This window comes from Octodon degus, unplaced genomic scaffold, assembly GCF_000260255.1.
Source record: "Octodon degus isolate 3935 unplaced genomic scaffold, OctDeg1.0 scaffold00010, whole genome shotgun sequence".
Classification (NCBI taxonomy): Eukaryota; Metazoa; Chordata; class Mammalia; order Rodentia; family Octodontidae; genus Octodon; species Octodon degus.
The window spans coordinates 27,819,568-27,830,380 of record NW_004524586.1 but is presented as its reverse complement, the minus strand read 5'-3'; the positions used below and the strand labels follow the sequence as shown (position 1 = coordinate 27,830,380).

The window sequence follows — 10,813 nt, the reverse complement described above, 5'->3', positions numbered from 1 at the left end:
AAAGGCTGGACACGTAACTCAGTGGAAAGGTCTAGGTTCAACTCTTTATTGTATACAACTAAAATGCACTAACAAAATGAATTCACACAGAAAATTATGAGGCTAAACTGCACCAGAAGAAATAAATATTTCATCTGTGATTAATTTGATGGTAACGATATAGGAAAACAATTTTCAGAAACTCTGCTGCTCAGAACACGAGACCTGCTTTCAAAAATGGCAACTGATACCTAAAACCAAATGCGCTGTCACAACTTAAGTGTCACATACATCATGAAGCTTCCAGATTTTTTTCATTTAAAGCATATCTGTAGCTTATGCTTATGACTCAGTTTTTGTTGTTGCGACTGTTTGTTTTTTTATTTCAAGCCTGAAGAATTCAGATTGTCCTCCAAAAACAATTAAGGGCTATCTTGTAAAAAAAAAAAAAACAAAGGCCCACCCCAGTGTCATCCCACTGTCACACCAGTCCTAACCATATTCCATCTTGTCATCTAAGGCAAAACTCTGTGGTGCAGAGAGTAGAACCAACCTATCCAAAGTCACACATGCCACAAATGACACAACCAGGAATAAAAGCTGTTCACACTACTCCCCTATCCCTTTGCTTCCCATGAGCAAACTCAGCCTAGCCCTGAGGTGCTCGGTGTCCTTCCTGTTCCTACTGCACAGGAATCTGCTGATAACAAGGTACGGAAACTATCCGAAGGTGCTAGAAATCAGTCTGCTCCTACTACAGTTTTTTTTCTCTTCTCATTCCAAAAGAAATAAAGAGAATGTATACAACATCACAGATTGCTGAACTCCAGTGAGGAACAGCACAATACAGAGGATGTGACAGTCCCGGTGCTCTCATTGCTTTTAGAGCTATAGACTATATTGCTATATATTTCTCAGGCAAGCAATAGGAGAACAGTTACACACACACATTTATATTCTTAGTTAGGTCTTAATTGACTATCTTATGAATTCTAATGCAGTGTCATTATGCAAACAATTAAACAAATACCTCCAGCCAGCATACTGCTAATGCGTACAAATTAAATGTATTTATTTATTTATTTATTTATCTATCGGTAGCAGCATTTCAGTTGCATCCAAAGAAATACTTCGGAGGTGGTTGATGGGGGTTGGGGGGGGGAAGGCAAAAGAAACACAACCGGCATTCCTAATGAAATTTGGTTGAAAATTGCAGGAATCCATTTTCTGATGAAGTGGTTCAGGTGCATTTTACCCAACCCAAAATACATACGACAAAGATAAAAACATTCTTTAATAATAATGTACTTCTGATGAGACAGAATATAGAAAATTACACACTTGATAAATTCATCAGCTAGAAGCAATCAGTGGCATGCTGGAGGTCGCCGTTTGCATGCCCTCACTTTGCTTTCAAAATAATCACCTGAAATGCGAGGGCTGAGAATGACTTTCTCATCGGACTCAAGTACAGAATATTCACTGCTCTTTTATGTCACATCAGCTTAGTTTTCGACTTGGTTAAGATTTTAACTAAATGCAAGGGCATTTGGGAAATCCAGTTCAACAGACTGTTCTGGGACCATTTTTCACAGGCAAAAACAAAACCAAAAAGCACAAATGCTACAACACACACACATAAGTGCTCCTTTTAGCATTAAAATAACCTTTGCAGTAAGGCAGATATTTACATAGTCATATTCCAGGGTTCTGAGTCTTACAACCCTTTCCTTGTCTGCAGAGTGGATAAGGGATTAAATGAGAACTAGAAAAGCAAAACAGTACAGAAGCCACTGTAGAAAATCAAGCTGAAATAAAATGAGCTCAGGTAAAACCCCTTCATTTGAGCAGGCTCACCTTTGTTGCCAGAGCTTCAGCACTTTCTCGACAAGTCTTCTCTATTTCAAGATGGTTTTGCATGAAATTAACTTCCTCAATAACCATGTGAGAAACTAGGAATGAGGAGGGGAAAAAGTCTCAGCATACAGAGATTAGTCAGCTGCCCAGAGGCCCACGCATCGTCCCGTGATTAAGAATACGTCAATTCTTTCTCTAGCCAGCGCGTTAGACATCACTGAAAAAAAAGTTTTTAAGAAGTTGTCCTGATTAAATCTTGGCTAACATTTCAGTGGAGACAGAAAAAAAAGAACACAACAAAGAATCTTCACCACTGTTACACATGGTTTTGGAAATTAATTAGGGGAGTTTAAGCCTCTGCTTTATTAATTATATATGCATCCATATATATGTAATTATATATGTATCCATAGATACAGATATACATGTTCACTTAAACAACAGTCCCTCTCATAACTAAAGAGTGACAATGTATCTTCCCTTTTCTTAAAGGAAGATATAACATACAATAAGAAAATTAACTAACACAAAATAAAACTAAATCTTAAATTGATCTTATGACTAAAGCAACAAGACAGGAGCTTAGCTAACTATTACAGCGTTAGTCTTTAACAGTGACAAAGTAGTTACTGTTGTTTTATAAACTCCAGGGCAGACAGTGTAGTACTGAGATCTGAGGACCAGGTGTGCGATGACAGAAGCGAATGCTGGTAAACTGTTTCCTTCATCCCAGCTGTCAGCAAGAGAAGAAAAACTACATCTTGATATTTCACCACCATTCACAAAATTAATTTTTGGTAGCTCGTTCATGTAAATAGAGATTCAAATATACAAAGTAACTTGAAACCTGAATTATATGGTGAGTATCAACTAGGAAAGGTACCAGCTCCTCCAGGAAAATTCTCCGAATCGCAAACCTATCTGTAGACATGTAAACTTACTGACATTTGTCTGGCTTAAAAAAAAAAATTTTAAAGATCACCCAAAATGTGAAACCCAACAAAGTTAGGCAAAAGCACAGGGCTCACAGAACACAAAGAGAGATTACTTTTGCTTCATTTAAGCTTAATTAACCTGCAATTATGATTAAACTCGGGGGAAAAATTTCTCTCCAAATTAAATACAAAAATGTATTACTTCCTAAGTCTGTCCAAAGTTCTTATTACGTTAATATTCAAATTCATAAAGCAGCACTAAATGGCCAGAAACATCTCTAACCTTGACATTTTTTCCGGGGTAGTAATAATAATGTGCCGCAAATGCAGGCCAACCAAAAACCACTTAACTAATTAGTAGTTGCAGTCACCGAGAAAAACATGAATCAACACTGTTATTACAAGTGGCACATTTGAGTGGCATCTAATTATGACTTGATGAGCACGATACTTGCATTATCAACATTACTACTGCATCCCATCAGGGCCTAAAAGCTGCTGATGGCATTGACTTCGAGAAACTCCCACTCAATGGTACAGCAGCACCCAACAATCGGCTTGGCAGGGGCCCCCCTCACTAAATGACACGTTAAGCGTAATTACTGGTAGACATTGTAAATAAACAGGATTGGAAGTGAAAATTGTACCAAGTGCCTAAGACACAATCTGACACATTGGAAGTGGCAGCCTTAATTGAGAGTTTCTTTGACTGCTCAAGATCATTTCAACCGCATTTCTCAGAGGACAGTGATTATAACTGTGGAGACAGACGGCATAATGGTATCAGCACTGCTGACAGAGCAGTGAATTAAATTGTATCTGCTGTGGTGTGAAAGCTTTGATGAGAGGTACAGATGCCTTAGTGGTCTTATCATTATAACACAATGGTCATGTTGTCATCAACCTTTCTGGCTCCAATTGAAAAGAAATGATTGTGTGTTGAGGCTCCCCCCACTACCACCACCCCCCTTGTCCTCTTCTATCTCTTGTTCTGAATAGAACCAATTTTCAGAGAGCTATGAAATCACGCAATAGGTCCTAAAATGCAGCTGCTTGGCATACAAACGGGTCCCCATTAAACTGGAATCACACACAATATGTGTTTATGCCAGAAGAACAAATAGAAGCTGAACACAGGCCAAGTTCATTCACACACACAAAGCCCATGTAGCTCTTCATCAATATAATTGCCTTTTATATTGTAGTTTAAATAATAGGCTCTATTATTTCCTTAAAATCCTAATATTCCTGGCATTTTATCACTATGTTTACAAGGTGGGTTCTTCAAAAAATGTGAAGGAAAGAGAAAAGAAACCTATACAATTTTTACAACATCAAATATTACTTCGAATTTTTAGCCTTAACTACTTGACATCTTCTGCCACAATCTGGTATTTCTACTCTCGTAACAAAAACATAAACACTCTGCATTTTTCATAGGAATTTGACTTTTTATTCAATAACATTCTTGCTCATGAAAGAGTAAGAAAAATCATTCTGTGGGTAGTGAGAGTCAGGACTAGCAAAACGAGGGTGGGGAGGGTGGATTTATTTTTTAAGTATTTTGTAAAAAGCTGTCCAGTGATTTAACTAGATAAAGTCGGCTGGGGAGTACTCGCTCACATTTTCTCCAGTTTTAATGTGGTATACTCCATCAGGTGGGGTTTTTATTTCTTCCTCAAAGAGACAATAGTATACTCTGGGAATCTGAGGGAGGAGGATCCTATATTCAAACCCTGCCTGGGCAACTTAGCAGCTTAGCAAGATTCTGTGTGAAAATGAAAAGCAAAAAGGGCAGGAGATGTAGCTCAATGAGAAGGCCCTGGGTTCCATCCCCCGCTACCACCAAAAAGAAGTAACGAAATACACAACTGTACTTCCATTTTTAATTTAAGAAATTATCCACTCACTGCTGAATCGGTGGCATAGATCCTTATCAACTTTCTAGGTTCTACGGCTCTTTTACCTTTAAAATGTGCAATTCCACTTCCAAACCCAGGAGTCTGCTCACATGACGCAGAAATATTTTTGATGTGCAAATTTATTTTCGGCTTTGAAAAAATGAAGATTTCAAAAACCTCAGCTGTGTAACGCTCTTTTAGTAGTACATGTTGGCAGTACATAATGACTATGCTCCTCGCGGGGTGCTGCTACATGGGCTGAACACGTTGCAATTCTTTTTTCAGCTCCTTTCCCACCTCGCCTTTCCCCATCACTCCAAACCTTGGCAACAATTTGCTTTACGGAGCTAACTTTGGGCATATGTCGTAACATCTGCCGCTCATGGCCACTCTACCTGTGACATCTGTACTTTTGAGTAACACAGGACTCAAAAAAGAAAAAACAAGATGAGTTTTAAGTAAAGGGACTCAGTACTGATATTCTGAGAAGAAAAAGCGATCTTCTAGAAGTTCATAATGAAATATTTATAGCCAATACTAACTTGATAGGATGACTGGTACTAACTTTAAAGTACTACCTCAGTAAAAGCAGGGGTGGAGTCATGGCCATAATTATTGAAACCAGCTGATGGGTCTAGAAAGGTTCACTGTACTATTTTCTCATTTTGAAAGAAACTTTAAAGATCTGACCAAGGACCGGCCAAATAGCTCGGCAGATTAAAGCAGCCTGCAAGCAGGCGCAGGGGCTGGGGGTTCAATCCCTGGGCCTGCCATGCTGGAAATTGAGACTGGGCTTGGTGATGCACACCTGTAATCCCAGCTCTTGGGAGGCTGTAAACAGGCGGATCACTACAAGTCTGATCTAGTAGTGAGACCCTGAACACCCTGTAGGCCCTTCCCTAAAATAGAAAAAATAAATAAATAAGAGATTTGACTATGCGTCCGGCTTTGTACTAAACCCTTTACCTGTGCTCCTCCATGACACCGCACAACACTCTACAAAGCAGGTCTCACAGCAGCACTTTTTTACTTGATAACATTGAGGTCCAGAGGAGTTCAGTAACTAGTTCCACACCCGTCCTTTTATTTTATTTTCATTATTTATTCGATACAGGGTCTCCCTACACAGCTCTAACTCATAGTGATCCTCCTGTCGTAGCCTTCCCAGTGCTGGGATTACAGACATTTGCCCCCATGCCCGATTTTGGTGGCAGGCACAGCGCACTGGGGTTCTTGGGGTCGGCACAGCATGCGGTAACAGGGATCAAAGTCAGGTCTTAGAGCTTTCCAGGCAGGAGATTAGACTCCTGAGCTATCTCCCTAGCCACAGTCCTGACTTTTAAAGCCAGCCAAACCCATGTCCAGGTGACTCCAGTCTTCCACAGTTAATTTGTTAAAGACGTCACCACCAATGAAAGATGCTTCCTAAGCCAAACTGCTCTCCACCTCCCAGCACAGCACAGACTCAGGGTCTGTCTGAAGCACACACGGGGACCATAACCCAGCTTCTTCTTTGATGCTAGATGACACAGAAAGTGTTTTGTGTGATAAGAGAAGAGCCAGGAAGTCGGCACATATGTGGGGAAACCAGTGCGCCCTAAAAGAGAACACAGAACTAGTATTGCAGGTAGAAACACAGTGGAAGGGTTGTGTTTAGTTCTCCCTATACAGGACCCTGGCTTCTAGACACATGGCTCCTCCACAGTGTTCTTTGTATAGAAAGACTAGGTGGCGGGGAGGAGCGGGGGGCTGACAGAGCACTATGAGTGACACGGAAACACATGAACACTAGGAAAAGGCTGCCACGCTGAGAGAAATGAGCTCTTTGGCCTGACCGGGCTTTTCCTGGGCCTTGCTCAGCTGCACTCAGAGCTGAACATTAGAGGGACTTCAGAGTCCAACTCTGCACCAAAAGAAATTGTGCGGGGGGCTCTCCACGTGTGCAGGCTTATTCACAGGTGGGCTCGATGCAGGCTCATTCGCAGGTGGGCTCGGTGCAGGCTCATTCGCAGGTGGGCTCGGTACAGGCTCATTCGCAGGTGGTCTCGGTACAGGCTCATTCACAGGTGGATCCAGTGCAGGCTCATTCGCAGGTGGGCTCGGTGCAGATTCATTCGCAGGTGGGCTCGGTGCAGGCTCATTCGCAGGTGGGCTCGGTGCAGATTCATTCGCAGGTAGGCTCGGTGAAGGCTCATTCGCAGGTGGGCTCGGTAGCAGCGAACACTACAACGCCTAACACTAAGCAGAGTCCTCACATGTTTCATATAGATTAAGTTCATTTTAAGCCAAAAAACAAATGCATAAACCAGGGTCATTATCCCAACTTTACTGATGAAGAAACTTCCCCACAACTACATGGAGCCACAGCAAAAGCAGCTCCCACTAGGGAAAGCAGTAACTATTCCCCCCAGACCCACAATTCCAACCTCTACAGAAGCAATGAACCTTTCATCTGAGATGCAATTTTTCAAGAGATATTTAGTTTTCTTGCTCCCTGTTTTCCCTTTCCTTTGAGGCTGAGTCCTCTATTTTTCTGTCATGTAAACTTTAGCTAAGTAGGCTTGATAAATGTAAAAATTCAATGTGTACAGCAAGAGAATGTTCTACTAACTTTCCTATTAATTCTTTTGGGTCCTAACCTGAATTGCTGGTGAGGAAAAAAATAGTAAACTTTTTAAAATATTCTAAGTGTTTGGAAAAGAGACTCCCCCCCAAAGGAAACAAGAGCTGGAAACGGAGTTTATATGTTACTTACAAAGTTGTGGAAAAGGAGCTTCTACTTTTGCAGAATTCGGGAAGCAAAAGCCCTACAACCTATCTAGATTAAAACATTTTATAAATCCACTCGTAAGAAAAGTGAACTATCCCCACCGCCAACAGTATACCAACACACCATCAACAGTCCAGGCACATTAATGGACAACACACCGAGATGCAATGCATGTCAGCACAAACCTAAGTACATTCCCTGAGTCCTCCTCAGGGAAGGGGAAGGCCTGCACAACCACAGCAGACATGCTCACAACAAAAGGTGTTCCTACCACAGCCCTGTGTCCCCCAAAGATAGGTAATGTCAGCATAATCACACTTAAATTTTCTTTTTAATTTTTTTTATTTGTGTGTGTGTGTGTATGTGTGTGGCCAGCTCAGCCCACCAGGGGGCGGGGCTGGCTGGCATGTGGTGCTGGGGGATTGAACCGCAGTCCCTGTGCTTTGCTAAGCTTGTTCTAAGTAGGTGCTTTAGACCACTGAGCCATCTCACCAGTCCCTCACACTTAGATTTTCTTTGCACCAGTCAAATGCTAAAATAAACTGGCTACTGTTATCATACTTTTTTCTTTTTTAAATGCGTTTAATACAGGATCTACAGAGTGTTCAGGGTCTCACTACACAGATTGGACTCGTAGTGATCCTCCTGCTCTCAGCCTCCCAAGTGCTGGGATTACAGGCACACGCCACCATGCCCCGTCTCAATCACTTACTCAGTGCACCCTGGGGAGTGGGGGAGCAGCGTGGCATACCGGGGCTCGAAGCCTGGCCGCTGTGCTCTGCCTAAGCAGGCACTTTAGTCCACTGAGCTATCTGGCCAGCCCTAAACTGGCAATTGAAACTTAACTATAATGCTGCATTTTATAGCTGTTGTACCTCCAAGAAGAATAAAACTATTCTGCTGTGTGGCTACCAAGTCAACCCTTCATGATGTAATCAAACTGTCTGCCTGATACAGATCTGCAGAAAGATGGAGAAAGGCCATGCTTCCAAGGGAGGGAGTCGCTCCCTGGTGTGGCCCAGCTCTCTGCTCAGGACTTATTTCTATCCGATGCTTCTGGGTCTGACCAGCTATGCTCTATCTAGGGAGCAAACAACAAATCTATGTCGTATAAAGCAGTAACAGAGCACAAGTTTAGAAAAAGAGTATTATAGCTTGTGTGCAAATATAGCTTCCCTAGGTGAGAGGACTGCTTCAAACATTCAAACTCTTACAAATGGCTAAGTCCCGTGAACTATAACTGCCTCTTTTTTTAAAACCATTTAATGGAGGCATAACTGATATGCAAGAAGCTGTACCTATTTAACACATACAACCCGAAGAGTTTGGAAATGAGGACACACTACGAAACACCCCCACTCTCGAGGCCAATCACATCCGTCAGCTGCTGAAGTCCCCTCCCACCTCATCGCTTACCTACCTGTTTCGTTACTTGCAGCACTAGGGATGGAACTCAGGGACTCACAATGCTACCGAAGTACTCAGTTCCTGAGCTGCAGCTCCATTTATGGATTTAAAATATTTAATATAAAATCTACCTCTTAGTACATTTTAAGTACTATGTTGATAACACAGAATTACCAACTTCAAATCTGGATAGTAAAATTCAAGTATAATTCCTTTCTTATGAATTAACCTAGAAACAAATCAAATCACTGCAAAGCTATATATCTATATTACTTTCCATGGCATTATTTATAATAGTTAACCAGAAATCTATCAATAAAGCAATAAGCTATGGTACTGTTCTACAACAGAACACTATGAGCAACAATTAAAATTAATATACATCTCTACTGATATGCAGTTGTCTTGTTTCATGTCTTCCTTGGTTTTTGTTGTTGTAATTGTTTTGTAGTTGAGGTTTATATTTTGGCTTCGATGCGAAGGATTGAACTCAGGCTTTCCAGCTTGCTAGGCAAACATTCTACCACTGGGCTAAATCCCCGGCCCCTCCCCTGAAATGCAAAGATGATAATGTACTGTTTACTAGAAATGGCAAGCTACAAAACGGAAGGCAAAATACATGCTTTTAACAGAAGCATGTATTACACAAATGAAGGACCAGGAAGAATACATCATAAAATACCATCATTGGCTTTTCTCAGATTTAATGTAGTAAGGTAAAATTGTTCTTTTAATTCCTTGCTTAGTAATGTTTGCTTCTAACAAAATGCAAGTTTTTTTAAATAATACCTGCACAAAACAATAATGTTTATTCTATTTCTTTAAAAACACACTAAAAATAAATAAATAAATAAATAAATAAAAATAATAAATAAAAACACACTAATACCCGGGCCCTTTTGTGGCAAGCAGTAAGACAGCTCTTGCCTTCTGATCGGATGACCAATGCACCAGCAACTAAACAGGACATCTCTGCATTCACATAATCTCGTTACATATTTACAATAATTCCACTGAAATGCTTACATACTTTTCTGAAATTCTTCCAGTTTTTTAACAGCTTCATCTCGTTCTTGCCTAATTTTGTCACACTGAAATGAAAAAAAAAAGAAATGTTAAATTTCTACTACAAATTTTAAGATTAGAAATGTGAACAACCATAAACTTATAAGCAGCAGCAATTTTCTGAAAACAAAACACCTCCCCAAACCACCAAAAGTGCGTGTACTTGCACTGTTGGGCTAGTGCGGTATTTGTACCATTACGAATCCGGCCGATTTTCTCAAATCTAGGATAATGAGTCAGTCACCCTACCGCTTACTAGCCCCTTCAGTAAGAGACTAATTTAACATCCTTCAGTTAAAGCACACTCATTCTTAAAGGCAATGTTTGAACCTATTTTGAAACAGCTAAGGTAGTGAGCACGCCATCACCCTCAAGTCAGGGCCCCCCAGGGTCTGACTCTGCATTAATAGTGGTACATTCAGGGACAAGCGAGGAAAGGCCACTAACTGACGGCCCTGGGCCACCGTCCAGCCCAGGCACTCAGTGGCCCACGGAAGGTGATCTGGTGGCCTCTGAATTGTGAACAGAAAGTGGGGAATGAAAAGGAGAGAAGGTAAAAGCTTCCAGAATAAGTATGAATCACTTATATAAACTGATTTTTAATTGAAAAAGGTGGAAGGACTCATTGAAAAGGCTTTAGGAGGAAAACCATGAAAGAAAACTATACTAAACCATTAAGACCTTTTAGAGTACCTGATACAGAAACAAGTGTTTCATATTCCAACAAGCCCTTATATTCACGATGTTTTTTTTTAAAAAATCAACTGTTCCTTATAAGAACCAAATTCAATCTACTTTGAATTTCAAAAAATTGAGAAGGTAAAATACATTGTAGAGCTATTTCATCAAAAGTACCTAAAACTCTAAAAAGTAATTTTAACTATCAGGGTAATCTAGAA

The 10,813-nt window shown here is 40.7% G+C and overlaps 1 protein-coding gene across 2 annotated transcripts in view; it reads right to left on the bottom strand.

Annotated features, from left to right (window-relative positions):
* The window catches only part of Shtn1 (shootin 1), a 112,256-nt gene that overhangs the window by 66,181 nt on the left and 35,262 nt on the right, over positions 1 to 10,813 (bottom strand). For both annotated transcript variants that reach the window (XM_004625647.2, XM_023709001.1), the window contains exons 3-4: positions 9,880 to 9,940; positions 1,837 to 1,931 (exon numbers count right to left, since the gene is read on the bottom strand). In XM_004625647.2, the coding sequence (XP_004625704.1) occupies positions 1,837 to 1,931; positions 9,880 to 9,940 (156 nt within the window). The remainder of the gene's footprint in view (positions 1 to 1,836; positions 1,932 to 9,879; positions 9,941 to 10,813) is intronic.